This window comes from Cyprinus carpio, chromosome B5, assembly GCF_018340385.1.
Source record: "Cyprinus carpio isolate SPL01 chromosome B5, ASM1834038v1, whole genome shotgun sequence".
Classification (NCBI taxonomy): Eukaryota; Metazoa; Chordata; class Actinopteri; order Cypriniformes; family Cyprinidae; genus Cyprinus; species Cyprinus carpio.
Genome location: NC_056601.1, coordinates 30,256,502 through 30,279,892, shown reverse-complemented (window position 1 = coordinate 30,279,892; position 23,391 = coordinate 30,256,502). Strand labels below are relative to the sequence as shown.

The 23,391-nt window shown below is 34.4% G+C and overlaps 1 protein-coding gene across 1 annotated transcript in view; it reads left to right on the top strand.

The window, feature by feature from the left end:
- The window catches only part of LOC109079221 (peptidylprolyl isomerase (cyclophilin)-like 2), a 34,914-nt gene extending 14,585 nt beyond the window's left edge, over positions 1-20,329 (top strand). Inside the window, exons 10-20 of the mRNA XM_042723444.1 lie at positions 89-216; positions 2,184-2,259; positions 3,878-3,984; positions 7,624-7,713; positions 7,915-7,948; positions 14,189-14,306; positions 14,796-14,852; positions 17,641-17,713; positions 18,086-18,148; positions 18,226-18,368; positions 19,964-20,329. Of these exons, the coding sequence (XP_042579378.1) occupies positions 89-216; positions 2,184-2,259; positions 3,878-3,984; positions 7,624-7,713; positions 7,915-7,948; positions 14,189-14,306; positions 14,796-14,852; positions 17,641-17,713; positions 18,086-18,148; positions 18,226-18,368; positions 19,964-20,063 (989 nt within the window). The 3' untranslated portion in view covers positions 20,064-20,329. The remainder of the gene's footprint in view (positions 1-88; positions 217-2,183; positions 2,260-3,877; positions 3,985-7,623; positions 7,714-7,914; positions 7,949-14,188; positions 14,307-14,795; positions 14,853-17,640; positions 17,714-18,085; positions 18,149-18,225; positions 18,369-19,963) is intronic.
- Positions 20,330-23,391: the final 3,062 nt, after the last annotated feature.

Sequence of the window (23,391 nt, the reverse complement as noted above, 5' to 3'; positions counted from 1 at the left end):
TTATATGCAAGGTAATCAGGTTTTTGTGACTGTTGTATTGTATTGTGATGTTGTTGATTTTATAGGCTAAGATTTTTCTTTTTTTTTCATCTGAAAAGCACAAACATGGAGACGCGAGAAACACTTGCAGAGCTCTACAGGGACTATAAAGGAGATGAGCTGTTGGCCTCCACTATGAAAGAGCCAGAAGCCAAAAAAACAGACAAGCTCAATGCTGTGAGTATTGATATTGTCTTTCTAGCTGTGGTCAGGGGCAGATTCTTCTCTCTCCTCTGTTCATTGATTAATTCCTCTTTTCTGTTTGTCGTCACTTTGAAGTGGTTATATATCATAAGAAGCACAGACTCTAATACTTTTTTGAACTGGTTGTGCTAGACAATCTAGGTTTGAAATTGGATGCCAAATGGTGACTCAACACAGTACCAAAATTGTTTACCATAAAGAAGAAAACGAAAATGTTATCACTCGTATCAAAACTAAATTGTGTGTAGAAGTCTTAATGATAGCTTTCTATTCATCCAAGAATCCTAAAAAAAAATATTATGGTTTCTGCAAAATATTAAGCAGCACAAATGTTTTCAACATTAACAATAAGACGAAATGTTTTTTGAGCATCAAATCAGCATATTAGAATGATTTGTGTAAGTGACACTGAAGACTGGAATAATGACTGAAGCTGAAAACTCTGCTTTGCACCACAGTAATCAAATAAATTCTAAAATATATTGCATTAGAAAAGAGAAATTTTCAACTGTAATAACATTTCAAAATATTATTTTAACTGTATTTTTTAACAATTAAATGAAGCCTTTCTAAGTGTAAGAGACATCTTTCAAAAGCATTAAAAGCCTTTCAGACCTCAGTCTTTCAGCAGTGTAATAATGGGTGCTCTCCTGTGAGGTGTTTAGGGCCAGATTAAACAGTTCTGTAATAATTAAAGTTCTGTGCAGTGCTGTTTGGGTCACAGTACCCTACAGTGAAGTATCTTGCTGTGTCTGTGTGTATGAAGAAGTGTATGTGCAGTATGTGGTGATTTGACTCTCAGATTCTACCACCATCACACAGCAACTGGAGCAGAAGAAAACGCCTCGCAGAATCCTCAACCGACCACATACACTCACAGCAAGAATCACAATTTCTTCTGAACGTCATGTCAATTTTTTGCATTTTTCTTTTACTGATCTAAAATTAACACACCAGTTACTCACTTCCTTGCGAGGTAGATACCTGGTATTTAAACCGTGAGGGTTGTTTTTTTTTTTTCAAACTTGATCTGCGATGGTTTTAAGTGCGTCTTTGGCCGTATCTCAAGTCTTCTTTTAGCCGAGGTTGAAGTGTGTCTGCCCCCGTGCTTTTAGATATATTAGCCTTGCTTGCTCAGCCTATTCACATTGCAGGCATTGAATGTAATTGGCTTGACTTTTTATTTGACAGTCTATTTCAACCCAAGTTATCCTGGATTGGCATTGTGACGCTGAAATAGACTGGCATCCAGGCCCACTCTCCTACTGATTAAGCTTTGCTATTTCTATGCCATACTAAGACAAGTACGATATCCCAAAGATTAACTATTACCAAAATAACTATTACTATTACCATTTTTGATTACCGTTTTTGAAGGCCAAAATTTCAACAAAATTTGATCGATTTAAATAATAAAAAAAAATATTTTTTTTTTTTGTGTTTTTTTTGTTATAGAGATATATATTATATTTTTGTGTGTTTTATATTTTTATTATAGATTTTTAAAAATAAAATAATAAAACTTACTGACCCCAAACTTTTCTGTAGTGCAGTTTATCACTTTAAAATAATTCCATTGAATACTGAAATGTAAAATGGTATAGAAAAGCCTATTTTGTTCACTTGTTCATTTAAGATCAGTAAGCCAGCTGGGAACACAGACCTATTGAGAAGAAACATCTGCACATAGATCCATCCAAATGCACCTGAATTGCCCCACAGGAATCAATAAAACATGTCCACCTGTCAGTCTGTCTTCACAAAGAATGGGTGATAAAACACTATTATTAAGTGTGATAGACACATTAGGAGGTGTTAGAGTGATGTCATGCATCAAGCATGTGAAGATCATTTAGTCGTTTTGGATGTGGGTGTTAGAGCTTATTTTGTCTTATCTGGAGAGTCTCATCTGTTAAGCATGTCTGTCTCTCTTTCTCCAGGCTCACTATTCCACTGGAAGAGTGTCTGCCTCCTTCACTTCTACAGCTATGGCTCCAGCCACCACCCATGAAGCAGGTAATGGAGTTATAAATGAAACTTGCTTTCCTTTCTTACTCGTACCAGTTTTAGCCAGTTGACCATTTTAGCTAGCTCTTGTTACATTTGTGTGAAATATGCATCATGATGGCCAGGTCACAAATGTGACCCTGGACCACAAAATCAGTCTTAAGTCGCTGGGGTTTATTTTTAGCAATAGCCAAAAAAACATTGTATGGGTCAAAATTACCAATTTTTCTTTTATGCCAAAAAATCTTTAGGATATTAAGTAAAGATCATGTTCCATGAAGATATTTTGTTAATTTCCTACCGTAAATATATCAAAACTTAATTCTTGATTAGTAATATACATTGATAATAATTCATTTGGACAAATTTAAAGGCGATTTTCTCAGTATTTAGATTATTTTTAGATTTTAAATAGTTGTATCTCAGCCAAATATTGTCCTGTCCTAACAAACCATACATCAATGGAAAGCTTATTTATTAAACTTTCAGATGTATAAATCTCTATTTTGAAAAATTGACATTTAAGACTGGTTTTGTGGTCCAGGGTCACAAATTTCCTATTAGTCTTCTCAGGGTTCCCTCTCTTTGTTACTACCCTCAGCCCATCTAAGATGTAGGTAAGTTTGTTTCTTCATCAGAACAGATTTGGAGAAATTTAGTGAATGGGTGCCGTCAGAATGGGAGTTCAATCAGCTGATAAAAACATCACAATAATCCACTAGAAATCCACATGACTCCAGTCCATCTGAAGCTTGTGACCGTCCATAATCCATAATAGTGCTTTCTACAGTGAAAAAGTCCATCCTCTGTTGTCCTCTTACATCAGAATCCACCGACATATTTGTTTAGAGATGTTTTGGACTGTTTAATTGGTGCATATTTCTCTCCTTATTTAGATATTATGGATAGAGGACTCATATTTTACCCAGAACCAACCATTTGAAGTTAAATAATGGTGGATTTGTTTATTAAAAATACACAGCTTTTACTAGATTGATGGACTGGAGTCATGTGGATTATTTGTTTATTTTTGTGATGGTCTTATCAGCTGTTTGGACTCTCATTCTGACGGCACCCATTCCCTGCAGAGGATCCATTTGTGAGCAAGTGATGTATTGGTAAATTTCTCCAGATCTGTTTAGATGCAGAAACAAATTCATCCACATCTTAGATGACCTGAGCGTGATTAGATTTTCAGCAAATTTGCATTTCTGGGTAAATCATTCCTTTAATGTCATCATATCCTGAATGCATTAAGTTGCTTTGGGTTCAAGCATCTTCTAAATGTGCAAATGTAAATGTCACCATGACTGGTTATGCACACAACAAATAACACCATTTCCCTTTTTGTTTATGCTGGGAAGAAGTTGCATGCATTTCATAACATTGCATCATTGCGATACCTGAAACTCCTGGCAAGTGTTAGTATTTTATTCTCATTTAGAGTGAATCTGGCTTCAGTATACCTCGGGAAACCATCTGGCAGCTGTCAAATTGGTTTTACATACCTGTTCATTCTCTTTCAAACTAGTACAAGGCTGTAATGATACAAACATTTTGTCAATGCAATCCGCTGTAGAGTACTTCATAAATGTAAAGAATGAAAATATTTGTCTTGTGATTTCAGATGCTATTTCTGATGATACCGTTCGCTACCAGTATGTTAAGAAGAAAGGCTATGTCCGCCTGCACACAAACAAAGGAGACGTGAATGTGGAGTTGCACTGTGATAAGGTAACGTAATGTGAAACAGTCAAACACTAACACAAACCTTAGTATGTGTAAGTATATGTGTTGGTGGATTTAAACTTTTAAAGTGTTTTTTGTGAACATTTCTTGTCGTTATCTAAATGTAATATTTATGGCTCTGTTTGAGACCTTGTTTGCTGTCACACTCTCAGATCAAGGCCAGATCTGACTAATTAGAGAGTAAAGGAATGAGAAAATAATTAATACTTATAGACTAGTGGTCCATTTTTGGACACTTAAGTCACGCTTTCATTGCATTGGATACAAGACATCAAAGCAAGTGGCATCTGCAAACAATTGTTGCTAGAGATTTTCTCAGAACTAACTTTTTTTCACCAGCTGGTCTTAAGGACATGTTTTTGGATGTATGAAATCAGTTCCAATAAAGTTCACACAGATTTTGTTTTGCAAGAAGCCACTTTCAAACAAAGCATCTTTTTGTTGGTCAATGCAGCAAATTCACATATGACATGTATACAATTCAATCCAATTCAGACTAGCTTATAAAAACACAGACCTGCCCAGATATTTCTGGATTGAGCAGGGGTGTGATAGAGGTGTGTATGTTTAATGTACTTTGCTCTGTGTGTGTGTGTGAGTAGTGGTCTAAAGGCCGTCTTGTCTGTACGTAATATATCATTTATCCATTCAGAGTGCTCAGTCTCACTGAAACATTGCGACTGCTGACCTACATTGATTGACTCACTCTATTTTCTCTTTATTTCAGTTTTATTTTTTTATTGTGACTGCTGACCTACATTGATTGACTTTATTTATTTTCTTTTTTTTTCTTTTTTTTTTTTTTTCTTACTCTGCTCTATTATAGTTTCCTGTTTGTTTTTACTGTTAATGTCAAACAATTTCTCTTTGTGTCCTTTTCTAATGCGTTTTCTCTCTTCTCATTTCTCGGTGTGCTCTGTATCCCACTGAGCTAGTAAAATCATCTTTGCCATAAAACACTTCCTCTGAAAAATTGTGTTCGTTCTGGCCTTGCGCTCTCCTCAGCTGAGCAGATAAAGGTCCCTGTTCTTATTTATGTGAGAGCACGTGCCAGGCTCTCACTCCTGGGTCAAACCTGCACATCAATCACTTTATACCCATCATTCAGTGTTTTACTTTAACACAGTACAGGGGAATTTGTGAGCTTTGTCTTTACTGACTTTTTAATTACATATGTAATATTCCATAAACTTAAATCACATTTTTTTGCATTTTAGCACTATTTTATCACTTTTATGAACACTTTGGCTCAGTGTTTAATTGATGCAGTGCACAAAAGCAGCAGACGGCCTTTACAAGGCTACAGGATAAAAGACTTAATTTGGTTAGAAAATTCCTTGATTTTTATATTTACATTTAATCTAAAGTTTAGGGAACATATTGTGAAAACAGAAGTACTTTGTCCTATTCCAAGTGTGCAGAGACAGCTATTAAATGCATCCACTAGTAGCATGTGTGTTTTTGTGTCAGTGTGACTTGGGAACCAAGGTAAGTGCTGCCTAATGGACACAGAAACAGTATTTCATGCTCTTCATAGTCCTTGTATCTAGATGCTATTTTTGTGTCTTTTCATTGGCAGCGTGCTTGCGAATCAGGATAAAGAGAAGAGGTCACATTGATAAGAAAATTACCCTCTGCCTTCTTTCTTCCTCTCCTCCATGCACTCCCTCCCTCCTGTGGTTTGCTTGCATTTGTGATGAGTCTATTTGTGGTGCAGTGTTTACAAAGTAGTAATAGCCTTTTTTTACTGTAAGGGTAAATCTTATGAAAGGACAAGAAAAATGCCAAGATCATGTTCATATCTCACTCCAGAACAAAGTTGATTTATATTTTGCCAAAATATTATTAAGCTTATTTTAGGGTATTTGCTTTTCATGACAATTAAGCAAACATTGTACTGTAATATAATTAGAAATACAGTAAGTACAACGACTTAAAAATGAAACAATACAATATTTAACCGATACAGTATATGCACCTTACAATTTAAATAATGTTTTTTATTGATGTATTTATTTATTCAATGTAGTAAAAATAATATTCATAATTTGTAATAAATAAAAATATTTTTATATATTTATTTAGGGTATTTATATATTTATTTATTTAACCTGAATTACTATAATGAGAATAGTTTTAGCATTATGAGAATTTTGGGGGAAATGTGCTTGATAATTATTTTGAAAATAAAGTGAATGCAAAAACTCTCCTGAATTCTTCAATCTTCCTAAAATAGTCTTCATTTATATAATAAAAATATCATTTTTCTTTATTTTCTATTTTTGTTTTTATTTTCATTCTGATTTGTCTATAAACAAATGTCTCCGGGATTTACAGTTTACAGCACATGATGGCATTAGATTGGAATGTCATTGTGGACAGTTATGTAACACTGTCAGGTCTAGATGGAGCAGATGATTGAGATCTCACTTGACAACTTTATTTTTGTAGGTGTTTTTTCTGTCTGTGTGCTTTTCATGCATAAGTGTGTGGCATTGAAATTGGAAAACTTTAATGTGGAATTTGCTTCTGCACAATGTCTTTTCTGAACACAAAATCAGTTCATTGACTCACAGAGGTTTTATTTGAAGAGAGGGATGTCTGATCGCCATAGAAACAAACATAAATAAACATTTACAGAGCGGGAGAGGATGCTGCTGCTTAAACTTTCAGTGCCTTGGTTTTTTTAAACAACATCTTACGTAAGCAAGCCTTTCACTTCCTGAATAACCTAGCAGACTCATACATTCAAAGCTGCCAAATGTATTACTAACAAACCTAAATGTTTATTGACCTTTATAGCCCACAGACGGTCCTTTTGGTAGCACACGAGGGCTTTGCGAAAAGGGCTTGTACATTTGTTAAGTAAAATAATTAAGTCATCATCTGAAATTATAGTGGACACAGCCCCTGTAATATTCATGAGTGATTCAGATCTGCAAGCTGCAGTTTCATTAATGTGAATGTTTTTCAGACAGCTTAAACTTATTGAAGACTGGCTTCCCTTTGGTTGAATCTCATGAAGAAATACCATATATTTCACCTCCAATATCATAGCAAAAAAGGACCATTAAGAATTATTTTTAAGATAACTATAAGCACATTTTCTATAATATAATAATTCTCTTGTCCAGACATTTTTTGTGTGTGTATTTAATGCAATTAATTCTTGTGTAATAATTATTGTAAATTTATATATTTCTTGAATTTAAGTAATGTGATTTTTTTTTTAATAATGTTTATAGAGTTGTCAATGTGTTGCCACAATGAAAAAAATCCTAATGATCCTAAATAGTTTTTTCCTCTTCTTTTTTTTAATTCCTAATTTATTTGAATATTTTCTAATTTCATGTTTACTTTTAATTTTATAGTTCCCGACCGACTTGTTTTTACTATTTATTGACTTTTTTCTGTTTAGAAAAAAAAAACTACTATTTACAGTTTTCCTAGTTCCTAGAGATTCAGTATGTTCATATACTAGTCATAAGATCTTCAAGAGTGTTTTTGTTGACTGTAAATGAATCAAAATCTCTTCACACCTTCTTCCGTTTGCTATCCAAGTGTCATCATAATGACAAAGAGTTTTCATAAATCACATTTCCTGATGTGTTTTATTCCTTGCAGGTCCCCAAGGCTGGAGAAAACTTTATTAAACTGTGTAAGAAAGGATATTATGACGGCACAATATTCCACCGCTCTATTAGAAATTTCATGGTAAATATTTTTTCTCAGAAAATTTCATTTTATTCATTATGTAACTGAAGTAGTTTAGACATTTAAATTTCTTAGTCGGGCTTGGCATTTTCCATGACATTGTGGTTCCTATAGATTTCTAGCCATTTAAAGCTATAGAATTAACGTCAATTTTTTTTCTCTGAAAATGTGCCATATTTATATGTTATTTGTTATTTTCAGATTCAAGGAGGAGACCCTACAGGGACTGGTACAGGTAATAATTTTTACTGTTCCGTGTATAACAGTTCCACCTCGGACTGTGACGGTGATGATTATTTGCACAATGTATACATAGACAATTCACAATGTACAAATTACGCCTTTAATGTCATTTAGACTTTAAAATTGCATTAAAATTGAAACAATATAAAGCCCCTGATCATGAAAACTAATAGAACTTTGGTATCTAAGTCGAGTTTAATAAGTTTTTCCACCCCACAAAGATAATGTTTCATCATATTTCCCATTCTGTGTTTTTGAGAGGGCTTTGGGACATGAGCAGGACAGAGCCCATCTTGTGTCTCATATCTTCATGTTTCCCCCTCCCAATATTCCCAAGTAATTGACACTTCTTTGTAAATGGGTAGAAAAGCTGATTATATCTTGAGCAAGACATTTATTTTGAAAGGGAAAGTGAAACCGGTGCATGTAAAATGCACTGTACTATAGAGCCCTGCACATGACGTATGGAAAAATAAACATTAATAATATGTTCCCACAACTTTTTTCATTTGTTCCTTTGACTTATTAATTTGTGGCCATGTTTAATTAATTTGTTGCCCTTGTAAAATTAAAACGATCGGTTTGTATACTTTAAGATCCTCAGTCTCGTCATCGTAGCTCACAGTGTTTCTCCTGTTTGTCCGCACGGAAACTCTGTGGCTTTAAACTTGTCTGTAAGAAAGGATATTATGACGGCACAATATTCCACCGCTCTATTAGAAATTTCATGGTAAATTTTTTTTCATCAGAAATTTCATTTTATTCATTATGTAACTGAAGTAGTAGTAGACTTTTAAATTTCTTAGTCGGGCTTGGCATTTTCCATGACATTGTGGTTCCTATAGATTTCTAGCCATTTAAAGCTATAGAATTAACGTCAATTTTTTTTCTCTGAAAATGTGGCATATTTATGTGTTATTTTTTATTTTCAGATTCAAGGAGGAGACCCTACAGGGACTGGTACAGGTAATAATTTTTACTGTTCCGTTTAACAGTTCCACTCGGACTGTGACGGTGCTGATCAAAACGGGGGAAAGTTTGCACAATGTATTACAAGACAACTTCACAATGTACAAATTACGCCTTTAATGGTCATTTAGACTTTAAAATTGCATTAAAATTGAAACAATATAAAGCCCCTGATCATGAAAACTAATAGAACTTTGGTATCTAAGTCGAGTTTAATAATGTTTCCCCACAAAGATAAATGTTTCATCATATTTCCCATTCTGTGTTTTGAGAGGGCTTTGGGACATGAGCAGGACAGAGCCCATCTTGTGTCTCATATCTTCATGTTTTCTCCCAATATTCCCAAGTAATTGACACTTTGTAAATGGGTAGAAAAGCTGATTATATCTTGAGCAAGACATTTATTTTGAAAGGGAAAGTGAAACCGGTGCATGTAAAATGCACTGTACTATAGAGCCCTGCACATGACGTATGGAAAAATAAACATTAATAATATGTTCCCACAACTTTTTCATTTGTTCCTTTGACTTATTAATTTGTGGCCATGTTTAATTAATTTGTTGCCTTGTAAAATTAAAACTGAGGAATGGATTAGTACAAAGATTAGTACAAATGGCCATGATTTAACTAAAATGAATAAATTAATAAATAATAATAAATAAACACAAAAATAATAAGCAGTTGGGGGTTCGGTGCCTTGCTCAAGGGCACCTCAGTCGTGTTATTGCCGGCTCGAGACTCGAACCCATAACCTTAGGGTTAGGAGTCAAACTCTCTAGCCATTAGGCCATGACCTCGCCCTTTTTTTTTTCTTTTTTTTTTTCCTGCACTTTCACTTTTTTCAAAGTAACAATGCTTTCTCTAACAGTTTAAGTGACCCACCTGCAGAACACAAAGCCATGTTCGCTTAATTTAAATTTATGGGTTCACGTACCTCTCTCGTGATTCGCCATGAATCCAAATGTTTCCACGATCACGATGTGGCAGTCTTCAGACTTTTTTGGAAAAGTGTGAGCAATAGTGATATTTAACGTGGTCTTTTTCCAGGAAAGTGCAAGTAGAGCCTTGTTTTCAATCACTTTCAGACTATTTTGGAATAGTGTGGTTTTTATTGGATGGTTGGTTTTGGTTATTGTTTTAAGTCACTTGGATTTATAGTTCAATTTTTTGTGATTCTCCTTAAAATTACTAAAGGTTTTTCGAGTGGAAGCAATTACAGGAAGTTTAGTCTTTCATCAAAAAATCTGCTCTTGCAAATTGTTTTTCATATTCAGTTGGTCAGATCAAAATTTCCTGAGCTGTCTAGACAATTTGACATGAGCATTCGTCAGAACATCAAACTGAATGGCTTTTTTGATGCACATTTGCGAGGGATGTTTTCCTGTGGTCATGAGTGTTAAAAGGTAGAGGTCTAACTGAGAAACAGAAAGGGTAAGGATTTAGTGCACTTTACCCCATGTATCTAAAATTCAATCCCATAAAAAATGCACCAGCCTCACCTGAGACCCTTGCGTAAAAAGAAGGATTGAGAGCAAGAGGAAGTGAGGGAAATAGACCGACAGATTTTTCATGAACAGAGAGTCAATTTTAAAGTGTTGAGTATTAGACTTGAAGGTCTTGATCTTGCAGTCATTCTCTTGGATATATTATCATGCACATTGAGACAAGGTTTGCTATTGCATTTGACCTAAAATAAGAGGGAGAGACATTGCATCAAATGTGTGCTTTTAGTCGCTTGAGTTGGACAGAGTGTACATGACATGACTGGATATTAGGGAAGAGTTTGCAGTGTCCTCTATCCTCTATGATGCATTAGCATATGCTTGTGATTATCTGTCAGAATGGCAACAATTATACAAATCTATTCTCTTGATTGTAATTGTACAATAGTGTAATTGATTGATTAAAACTAAATTGATTGAAAATTAAAAAAATTGATTGAAAATTTAAACAAATATTTTTTTTTACCTCAAATAAAATTAACTTTAGCTCAAATTAAATTAAATATAATAATAACTAATAAAAGTTTAAGTTGAAGTACTAAAATAACTAATACGAAATAAACTAAAACTAAATCAAACTATATAGAGAGATTGTTTAAAAGAACTAATAAAAATGACAAAACCACACAACAAAATAACTAAAATTTGCAAATTAAAATGAAAACAAAAAAGATAAAAATAAAATCTAATTCAAAATAATAAAAAACTATAATAGTTATTTCATTAATACTAAAACAACACTGGATCCAGTTAATGGGACTGGTTTGATTCTTGAGTTTAACTGACTGATTGTCATCTGGACGCAGTGAATAATGACTTAAACTTCGATCTGTTCTTCACACGAATGTTTCATATGACTTGCACAAAACCTTTGTCATTGCATCGAGGAACAAGAGGTGCTGTATTAAAATTTTTGGTTCAGAAAGAGTCATACAGAGTAAAAAATTTCTGACATTTCTGTGTGAACTATTCCTTTAATATGAACCATTAAAAGATGTGTATTGATAAATGTTGATGTTATACCAACCATAATAACATGGCTTATTTATTTTATTTTGAAGTCTTTCATGTCTTCAGCTGTCCTGTTTTCCTCCATTTAGTTGAAAAATAGATAATAGTAACCAAATTATCAAAATGTGTTTTGGATGCTGTGAAGTCATGAGTGTGACAAATCACACAATGTTGCTTTGAAGAGATGCAGCGTTCTGTAATAATGGTGCGCTGTTAGGCTGTGAATGAATGTGCAGTGATTATGATTCTCTAGGTTTCTTGTTCAAAATTAAATGAAGGCTTCTTACACAGCAGTTTGCTATCAGTTCTGCAGAAGACATCACAACGCGCATTGATGTGCACAGACATCTTTAGATATACCTGTGTGTGGAAATAAAGATCTTTATACGTAAAGGAAAAAAGGAGAAGATCATAAAAAACTTTCCCATATGACAAAGAATATTTGCGCTTGTTTACTAATTTTTATACCTGTTGTTGTTAGTTTTGTGTTGGTAGTTTTATGTGGTACTTTGTTTAGTTGTATATATTTTTTAAATCTTATGTTTGTGTTTTTTGTGTTGATTTTGAGCTTAATCAGATTAAACACAATTAATTGTATATTTCCATCTACAGTAATTTTTCATTAGTCACTGCAGACTCAAAACATAAATGTGGTACTTCAAGCTTGAATAGATTCCCTTTGCCTGAAATGTATTTTTTATTTTTTTTGTATCGGTCAAAGGACCTGATTTATTGTTTATTGCATTATTTTTTAAGTAATTAAGTCATAATATTGAAAGTAAAATATATGGTATAATTATAACTATTCACCTCTGTCTCCAAATAATTTGCCATTACATCACTTGCTCACCAATGGATCCTCTGCAGTGAATGGGTGCCGTCAGAATGAGAGTCCAAACAGCTGATAAAAACAAAACAAAACATAAAAACAACTCCAGTCCATTAATTAACATCTTGTGAAGTGAAAACCTGTGTTTGAAAGAAACAAATCCATCATTAGGACATTTTAACTTTAAACCCTTTCTTCCAGTTAAATCAGGAGATATATATCACAGATCAAGCACTGTTTACAAGCAAAAAAATATGTTGGTGGATTGAGAAGACAATAGGGTTATGGACTATTTTAGCCAGAAGCGATGGTTTAAAGTTAAAATACTTTGATGGATTTGTTTCCTACTTGTGGATTATTGTGATGATCTCATTAGCATGAAATGCTAAATTTCTCTAAATCTGTTCCGATGAACAAACAACCTCATCTACATCTTGGATGCCCTGAGGGTGAGCAGCTTTTCAGCAAATTTTCATTTTTGGCTGAACTATTCCTTTAATGGAAATCTATTAGGCGACATCTATAATGAACTTGGCCCATTGACTGTTGTTGTCAAAATTTTCTGTGCTAATCCACAGCAAACCACAGATGCTTGGATCTAACTCTGGATTTTAATATTTCTTTAATGTGGTTTCTTAAGTGCTCAAAATTATTAAATGAATTGCTTTTTTTTTTTTTTTACCTTGGCAGCCTTGTTATTCTGTCCGGTTGATTTTCATCCTCATTTTTCTCATCCTTTTTAATCAAGTCAGTGGCATGGGGTAGAAATGTCAGTAAGGTCATAAATTATGCAGAAATGTCACCTGGGGAATGTTTATGAGGGTGTGCAAGTTTTTTCAAAGGCAGATTTGTGCACCATATAGCCATCGCTCCACAACGACACCAGCTGCCGGGTGTTAAACTCCTTCCTGCTCTGCTACAGCTAGAATCATGTGCCACTGCTCCTCGAGAAGTATAAAAGATTTTCAAACTCACATGACTGTGTGAATTCAGTAGGTGCAGGTGTCTCAGAACACCAAGTTGTGGGAAAAATTTCCTAATCTTGCATTTGAGCAGTGTCTCATGTCAGTCTCTGCACGCACACACACACACACACACACACACACACACACACATGATCGCTCGCTGAGAGAGCTGCATCCAGCAGAGCTTTTGATTGAGCGTGATGAAGCGTTAATTAGTGTACCTGATTTGGAGGCCTTTGGCATGAGGTGTTTGTTTATGGTGGGAGAAAACGACGCATGGTGCCTGTGCCTGTGGCACTGGGTTAGTGATTTTATAAATGATTTGAAGTTCAAAAAGACAATCTAGGTCAAGTTCAGTTAAACTGCTTTAATATTTCAGTGTAAAATCTGTGGGAAGAATTAAATAGCCAGACTACTGCATTACATACTAATGTTCAAAAGATGTTTTCGTGGCATATTGCTTAGTGTTTAAGATTTGCTCGAACAACTAAACCTACTGAACTTCAGTACATAAACTGTCCCACCATCATTTGTGCAACAGACATGAATTTATCCTCAAATCGTGTGGCTTTATTAAGAAGTGTGGTACTTTTTAAAGTAAAAGAAAAAATCCCAAAGACATTGAATAAGGGACTTGAGATATATAAGGGGACCAGAATATGTTTTGCAATCCCGTTTGGTGCCGCTAGTGTCATAGAAATGACACTTCATTTTTGTTCATATGTGTTTGTGTTTGTGTTTGTGTTATTGTTTTGTTTTTTTGTTGTGTTGGTTCTTTTGTTTTTTTATTGTAATTTAATTATACCAGACTGCAGATGTGATGCCGCATACGGCAGGGTTGTTATTGGCGTGTCATGATGTATTACTCATAATCTCATACACATGCTCCCCATTGTGTTCAATATCCATATTGTTCCCCCTCCTGGCGTTCGTCTCTCTGTCGTTGTGTGTATTAGGAGGAGAGTCTTACTGGGGGAAGCCATTCAAGGACGAGTTCAGGCCCAATCTGTCTCACACGGGTCGTGGTATTCTGAGCATGGCTAACTCAGGACCCAACACAAATAAATCCCAGTTGTGAGTAAATGTTTCATCTGCTCATTACAGTGACTGGATTAATATCAAACACGCTGTTTAGAGATTCTTTTAAACCTATGAATTAATTCAGCCTGAGTCTCTTAACATAGAGACTCTGTTCAAACTTTGTATCACTTTAACCTGATGTCTGCTTTGGGTTTTTATAAACCTCTTTAACAGAAATTTAAGATTCAGTTTTAAATATTGACCTTTGACACTGCTAGTATTTTCTGGATTCTAAATCTAACAACACCTATGACGTCATTCTGATATTTGCATACTGGATTCTGGTTGGTCTTGTATTTCTTGTACTACTTTAACCCTCTGTAACCAGCAATAACAAATGGGAGGAATCAAAGCCTAAACTGACCTGAAAATGTAACACTATTTTTGTTGCCTTTGTAAGCACTGATGTTTAGCTCATGAAATGCAAATATAGTTTAAGTATGAAATTGCCCTTACAAAAAGTTATTTTCTGTTTACTTTCAGCTTTATAACATTTCGCTCATGCACATACCTGGACCGGAAACACACTGTGTTTGGAAGGTAATTTTATTTATGGATTTATTTGTCTTCAGTAATGGGACATTCACAGTCAAACAGCTTCATCAGAGAAAAAAATGAATAAATAAAAAAAAAATCAAGTTTTATCATTTAAAAAGAAATAGATTCTTTAAAGGGTTGGTAAACACTTTTTTTTTTTTTTTTTTTTTTTTTTTTTTTTTTTAAGTATTTTAGGTTTGCCCAATTAGTTTAATAAATAATTGAAATTGCAATTATAACTGCAAAGTTTTTTCAATGTTTTAGGCTGACATGCAGTTTTAAAATAATTGACAGTGATATCAATCATGAATCTCTACACTACCGTTCAAAAAAAAAGAATAATTCTTTAAGATTTTTTTTTTATGCTTTAGAAAGTTTTCTGTGCTCACCAAAGTTGCATTTATCTGATAAAAAATAAAAATGGTAATATTGTGAAATATTATCACAATTTAAAAGAACTAAAGTTAATTTAAAAACATTTTTTGTATGAACATAATTTAAAAATGTGTTATTCCTGTGATGTTAAAGCTGAATTTTCAGCAGTCATTACTCCAGTCTTCAGTGTCAGATGATCCTTCAGAAATAACTTAAACATTTTATTTATCATCATCAGTGTTGTAAACAGTTGTGCTGCTTATTTGTGAAAACTGATTTTTTTTTTAAGGTTCTTTGATTATAAATTTCAAAAGAATAGCATTTATTTGAAATATAAATCTTTTTTATATAAATATTCACACTGTCACTTTTGATAATTTTAATGCATCCTTGCTGAATAAGAGTGTTAATTTCTTTAAAAAAAAAAAAAAAAAAAAAAAAAATATCTTACCACAAACATTTGATTGGTAGTATATGTTTATCTTAAAATGTATGCTTGTTTGTGTATTTGTGTAGAGATTGTGTTCATTACGGTGATTCCAGTGTAGGTTAAATGGTGAATTTCTCATTTGGTCAGCTTTCTCTGTGTGAAGCCCTTCCTGGGGAAAAGCATGTCTTCTGTTGAATCAGAACATTCCAGCACACACACACACACACACTTGCACTCTGAGGGAAAGTCTTGCCCGTTTGGCACTGAGTTGAAATCCTTGGACTCTAGCTGTGGAATTCAGAGGCTTGTCAGCATAAGCCTGAACCTAACTCCTGTGCACACTCACATCCACCCCTCAGTCTGTGTGTACTTACTGAGCATGTGCTGTGAGAACACACACACACACACACACACACACACACACACCCCTCGACCCTCAGCCTATGGGGCAACGTGAGGCTTCTGTTTAATAGGAACAGCTGTACAAAGAGAGAAAGTTCACAGCATGTGTGCATATAGATCCAACACAGCAAAAAGACAAATGGGGCATCATTTACTCATCATTAGCAATGTTGTAGATTTGTTAATTGGTTAATTGCTAAAATGATTATAGAAGCACAGTTTTTCAAAACTTCTGAAGCCATATTATGTTTTGTATATTTATTTTTAATATTTTTAAGACTAGCAGTGACTTTTTTTTAAATGTTTGGAAGGCATTGAGTTAGTTAGTTTATTTATTTTTTATTTATATATAGTATTTATTTATTTGAATAAGATTTTCAGTTTTTGTAATTTTATGTGCTCGTCATTGGCAAACATTTTGCAAATTTATTTTCAAGTTACTAGCAGTTATTTTTATTTTACTGCCAATTTATAGTAATATTTATAAACAATAACAAACCTTTTAAAGCTGTTGTATTTATTTAAGACTTAAAATAAGTATTTTACAGTCCTTTTTTGCTCTTCTTTAGCATGTGCTCACGATGAGGATAAATAACCTTGTCATTTTTGGATGTGTTGTTCCTTTAAAGCTGTTATCTATGATTATTTCTCACTTCCATACCAGTTTGACTATGCCTCAATAAAGTATGGTCAACTCTAAGTATAGTCTCTATGCTTCACCTTCACAACAACCCTAGAGCCATAGCAGAAGCCTAAAGGAGCGTTTTTCCATTTTCATGTCAAGTGATTTAGGACATCTTCAAGCTATTTCACCTTTGAATATGTTCATATTTTATTTATTTTTGAATTTGTATATGACTAAATTAAATTCTGTCAAACATCAATAGTCAACATAATGATGTTGTTAGCTAGCGCCAACAACGTAACCAAGCTGCCAACTCTCAAGCATTCACCCGTGAGACACACGCAATTGACTCTGTTGCTTTCAAAAATGACCGCTCTGAATATCATTGGAGTGAAAGCGCCGGGGCGCGCTCCTCTCTCGCTCTCTCTCCTCTCTCTCTTCATTATCGATCGAAAAAGTTCGGAGTCGAAGCTCATTTCTTTCAAGTCCATCAGTTGTCTCCAGTCGATGGAAAGCAGTGCCGATGTTTACTCTGTTTCGGCTCCTTTTCCGGATTTGATTTGTTTCCGAGCGCGGTTCTTGACATCAGCAATACGCCCACAAGCTCGAGTTATTCGTGTATGAGGTTGGCTGGTAATGTTGCCCGCATAACTTCCATGCCGAAAGTATTACGACACCTGTCAGAGGCCATTTTTAGTAATGGCTATGCTGCTATTAATGTGATATTCTTGTTGACATTTTTTTTAATGACAAAGCCCTTATTTTTCTCCATTCTTTTGAGAGTGTAGGTCATTTTTTGGCTACACAGTAAAGAGAAAAGAGAGATTGTAAGAAAAGTTGAAGATTGTTGGCTACAGTGAGAGAGTTTGATTCGGTCTCATTAGAGATATTATCACAACTTGTTTACACTTTGCAGCAGGATTTTAACCAGATTCTGTCCCTCTCTTGCTTTCTTTTAGAGTGGTTGGTGGTTTGGAGACCCTCACAGCGATGGAGAATGTTGAAAGCGATCCGAAGACAGACAAACCCAAGGTGCAGAAGCCACTTATTTCCCTTGTGAAGCATCAGAAATGTACGATTCGGTTGCACAAGCGTGTGTCAGCAGTGCAAGGCTGTGTGTGCTTTATGTTGATTCATGGTGCCTCCTGTTTGTTTATATTTTTCCACCTGCTGTCAAATCCCACAGTGCCAAAAGAGAAAATAGTCCAATTTAAAACAGCAGAATTTCAACCTTTTTTGTCTTCTTCATGTAAAATGTTATAGCTTGGGGCAGAAGACTTTTTGACATTTTGCTTCAGTGCTTTTTGTTTTTCCTTTTCAAGATTTACATTTCTGAAAAGGTAACAGCATGCTAATATGGGAAGAGTGTTTTCTCTGACTCTCTGTTTCTCTTTACATTATCAGTCTGAGATAAAGCTGCTGAGCACTTCAGTATTTGTGGACCCGTATGAGGAAGCCGATGCACAGGTAAGCATTTGTATGCAATTTCATATTTGTTGTGTTTTCATGCCGTGCCATTGATCTGACACTGTGTGTGTGTTTAGATTGCAGCCGAGAGAGAGAAGGAAGCACAGAAACAGGAGGAAGAGAGAGCGCAAACTTCTGCTTCAGTCAACAAGGCAAAAACAGAGGACAAGCCTAAAACCTTCAGACCAGGAGTGGGCAAATACATCAACACAGCTGCCACGTGAGTTCACACACACACACACACACATCCGGGATAATGCCCAGCAGTTGAATATGAAAACTGTGTAATATTATAAGACCTGATAGATCTTTTTATATTGCGTGATATTGCATTGATTTATTTCAGTTGAATATCCACAAATACTTCTCTTGCAACAGTGAGGAGGTTATTTGATCATTACTGAAGTAATAAATATGAGTTACATTACCAGAAGCTTTCCTGCAAGCACAGAAATGATTCATATGGAATACATAAAGTCTGTTGACTTTCAAAGTCTGAAATTTACTCTGGTAAAACTCATCTTTATCACAAAAAACTATTCATGGAAAGCAATCTTTTGTTTGGTTTGTAGGAATAAATGTTATTTGTTGTTATCTATCAAAAGGTTATAGGATTTCAGCATTTTCATACTGAGACTACAGCATTATGGCAAAAAAAAAAGGATTTAACCAAAACTGATTTATACTCTAATATGAAGAACTTTGTATTATGTCTTTGTAATATAAGATAGACAGACAGACAGACAGATAGATAGATAGATAGATAGATAGATAGATAGATAGATAGATAGATACTACATTACTATAGTATTTTGGCCAGTGTTAATATTTTTGTAATGGGGCAGATGGATAATTCTTATATAAAGCTGCTCTGATGGCAAATGAGTGTGTTTGTGGGTGTCACTAGTGAGGGGTTTGTCCCACGGCACAGCAGGACTCAGGATATCAGCAGAGTTTACTGAGAACAGCAGGAGATCATTCTAATTATCCCTCACAACCCCACTGCTTCTCACGCACACACACACACACACACACATCACTGTTACCTGATGGGAACAGCGCTGTTTTTCACATGCACAAGCTGCCTGCAAGTATTATGAAAAAAATATGCTTTTTTATTTCATTCTGAGTTTTTGATTATCACAAACATGGGGTTCAGATAATTAAATGAGCTCAAAATAACTCAAAGAACTGGCAATTTAGATTCTATTAAAGGAGTTTAGAAAATGAGAAAGAAAAGACATTAAAAAAATTATAAAAGGATGAATGATTTTTTTTTAATGCAAATGAGATTAATTTGCCATGTATTTTGTTTTTTCCTATTTGTATACTTTTTGTATTTTAAGTATATCCTTTTCTTGTTTTGTATTTTTTTTACTTAAGTTTTATTTTTTTATACTGTATGACCTTCATTTGTATTGTAGGTTAACACTGATTTAAAGATACCATAAAAGACTAATTACAACTGAAAGTGTAGGTTTTTATTTTCACCCTTTCTAAGAACCCTAGATTTAAACAGGCTACTGCACCTTTAAGAGCTCTGTATGTAAAGGACTTCCCTTGTCATTGGCTAAACTCTTTGCATGTGAAATGATGAGTAATAGCATTTGCATTCAAGTTTCAGATTTGCTGCGGTTTCATTCAACAACAGCTTTTTTTTTTGCAAAACCTGCATTTAACATTGTGACAGATTCACAAAACATTGTGCTCTGAAACGTGCCAGACAAACTGCTGAGGCTGGACTCGCATAATCACTACTGAATCAATTACACAAACCTAATTAACTTTAATATCTTATTCACTCTTCTTCATCAGGAAACATTCCCACCCAGATGGTGAAAAACCCTCCACTAGTGAAGCTCCTGCCAAGAGACCCAAAGGCAGAACAGGTTTTGGAGACTTCAGTTCCTGGTAGAAGCATGGCACCGTCCCTCCTCACAAAGGCTGATTGTGGGTAAATTGAGATATTGGACTAATCTTACTCTGCGCGGGCCTTTTGGTTTTTCCCCTTTATGGTTTCTATTTTGAAAGTTGTTGTATTTTTAGATAATAATGTGGCAGGAATTTAGTTCATATGTATTCAAGTGTTTCTTTATATTAAGCCCTGTAAATAATTACTTAAATTTTTTTGCATATTAAATGACTTCATCTATGCGTTAATAAATGCATTTTGCTAAACGTTTGGCTTGTTCATGCTTGAATGTTTTTATTTTTGTTTGTATGGTATGGAAGCCCATTTCTGCCACAGAATAAAAAAAATAATAATCATAATTCAGACTTTTCCCTCATAGTTTAGACTTAGTTTCTCGCAATTCTGACTTATTTGTTTGTGCCACAAAAGAAAAACTAAACAAAAAAAATGTAATTGCGAGTTTATATTTCACAGTTTCTGTACTGTAGTGACTGTAAACTTACATACTGTGAGTCAGTCTTTTCTTTGTTATTTGTCTTGTAGCTATAGTATCAGGAGTTCTCCAGTGCGACGTACCATTCTGATTCATCCCACAAGTTCCAGAATGGTGCATGGAAAGTTTTTGTAGTTTACACAATAGAGCATTTCTCTTCTTGTGGATGTGATTTTGAACATCTCTTTTTCTGGAGGGGAGTTTCCTGTGCTTGCTTGCTTTGTTCTTGACAGTTCTTGCTGAGTGTGTGAGTTTATTAATTTATTTATTTAGCTGCTAAGAGACGGAATTGTGTTTCTTATTATGCTGGATGGAGGCTTATTAAAGCGTACTGTTTCTGAAAGTTGTTGCCTCTTTCACTTCCTTCTGTTGGCATAATGTTTCTGAGAGTTGTTTGTTTTTTATATTACTTTTGTTGGCATAAGGACAAATCTCAAGTTTGTGATCATGTTGGTTTTTTTTTTTCTTTATTCAGCAAATGTTTTTATAAAAAATGGACTTTAGTAGTAATGATACTCACTATTGAGAATAACTGCAAAAAAATAAGTATATAATAATGGCTCAAGATCCATTAAATTCAAGTGGAATTGGTGTGGATTTTTTTTTTTTTTTTTGTTTTTTTTTGTTTTTTTTTGCAACATATGATGCAAAAAAAAAAAAAAATCAAAACGTTTCTTTTTTCTTGCAAAAATAATCTATTTTATTAAGTGTGGATGAAAAAAATACTCATACACTGATTTCAAAGTTTAGGGGGTCAGCAAGTTTTTTGTTTTGTTTTTTGTTTTTTTTACCTGTCTATTTCAAAGAACACGTATTCAGTTTCCACAAAAAATGCCAAGCAGCACAACCTGGTTTCAAGCGAGTGACACATGAATGTTACTTGAGCAGGTAAGTGTAAAATCAGACACTTCTGCTCTGTCATCAAAGGCAAATACATAGGAATAAACTACATTTTCAAATATAATTGAACAGGCTTTTTTTTGCTTTGTTTTTCTGTATTTTTAATCAAAAGAATGCCCATCTTTTTTGAACATTAAGTGGACAAAAAACACTTTAAAAACCTTACAGAACTCAACCGTTTTTTGAACTGTTACAGAAACTAGCAGCAGCTTTGTGCCATGTGTTTTTCAGGAAGCACGGTTTTGCAGATGAGGTTTCTGTGTGTGTAAGTGATACAGGCAGGTGATTTGTGCTCATGGCTGGGTAGGTAAACAACTTGAGGATCTCAGAGGAGTTACGGTCATCCTGCCATACGGTTAAAAACACTGCATTCTGTCTTCGGCCGTGACCTGCTCTTAGGCGGTTTAGCGGTGATCAGGGGGACACATTTTCTCTAAGTCAGTATCTGAAGGCACAGATGGTGTGGGGTTTACAAGCGTCCTCTGGCAGTCCAGCAGGCAGGCAGCGATCTCTTTAGTGTCAGAGGTGCAGCACACAGAAATACTGTCCACTGTTTACCGAATATTTCTTCCGACTTGCCAAACAGATTCCTGTTCAAATAATGCTGCTGTGTCTGTCCTCCACATGTTCATCATAAATGCTAGGTAGCATTCATCATTTTCCCACAAACATATTTCTGTGTAGATTTGTACGAAATGAGTCAGTTAAAATATCTTATGGCCTATAGAAAGGATGCTATTAGTTACTTTTAAACCATTATGCATTTTTAGTGTTGCATAACAAAGTGAGTTAAGGTTTTGGAATTGAATGATATAGATCAATATTTGGTGGATAATTGTACATATAAATATATATATATATCTAATATATACACACAAACACACAGATATACTCAGTCAACAACCCGATAACACAATATTACAGCGCCTGTGATGGTTGAAACTGGTTCTTAAAACTAGTTTAAGATAAAAACGCTTTCAAACTGGAACTCCATGAATTCATCTTTAGGTAAGCCATTAAAATCTGTCACAGCTTGATGTTATCCAGACATGAGATTCTTTGCAGTGGAAGGAGGAAACCAATAAAAAAATCTAATTTTTATAAAGGATGAAGATAACATTATCTCAGGCATTGTATAATTGCGTTGCATTTGTCAAAATTATGTCTATTATCGTGCGTTACATTCCTAAAAAGACCCTTTGAAACAGCTTCAGTAAAGCATCAGCCTATCTGTTCCCTTTAACAGAGAATCCACGGAAATTTCATTGTTTGAAGCCATGTCTTTGATGTCTGAATGCCAGAGTCTCTTTGGATTCTTGTTTAAACTGTGAGGATGGTACAGGCAATCTCTGACTTGCACTTTCTTTGGCTTTTAGGCAGAGAAGATTTTTCACCTTATTTTATTTAGGGTCTCTCTGAGCGGTTCTCCTTCTTAAAGTTTTGAAACACACAGTCTAGATGAATTGACATGTTAAGTGCGATTCTTCTGTGTGGGGTTTAAAAGACACTTTAGATGACTCTTGATCCTACTCTACTAGTCGAAAATCAATTCTGAATATAATTGGATAAATGAATGTTTGAAAATTGTCCCTTACTGCTCACAAAGCTGCAATTTATTTGATCAAAAATGCAGGTTAAATTGTTAATTTTAATATTGTGAAAATACAGTAGTCAGCATTTTCAAAAAAGTTCATCAAAGTTGTCCAGAATGTTGATGTACTGTATATCAAATAAAATATAACTGTAAATTAAATAATAAAACTATTTTAATATAAATCATTCATTACTCCAGTCTTTAGTGTCACTGACCCTTCAGAAATCATTCTAATATTGTGATTTGCTGTTTTGTTGTTTTCTCAGGATTGAATAGAACGTTCTCAAAAGAGAACAGCATTTATTTGAAATAAGAGAAGCTTTTGTGTAACAGTATAAATGCCT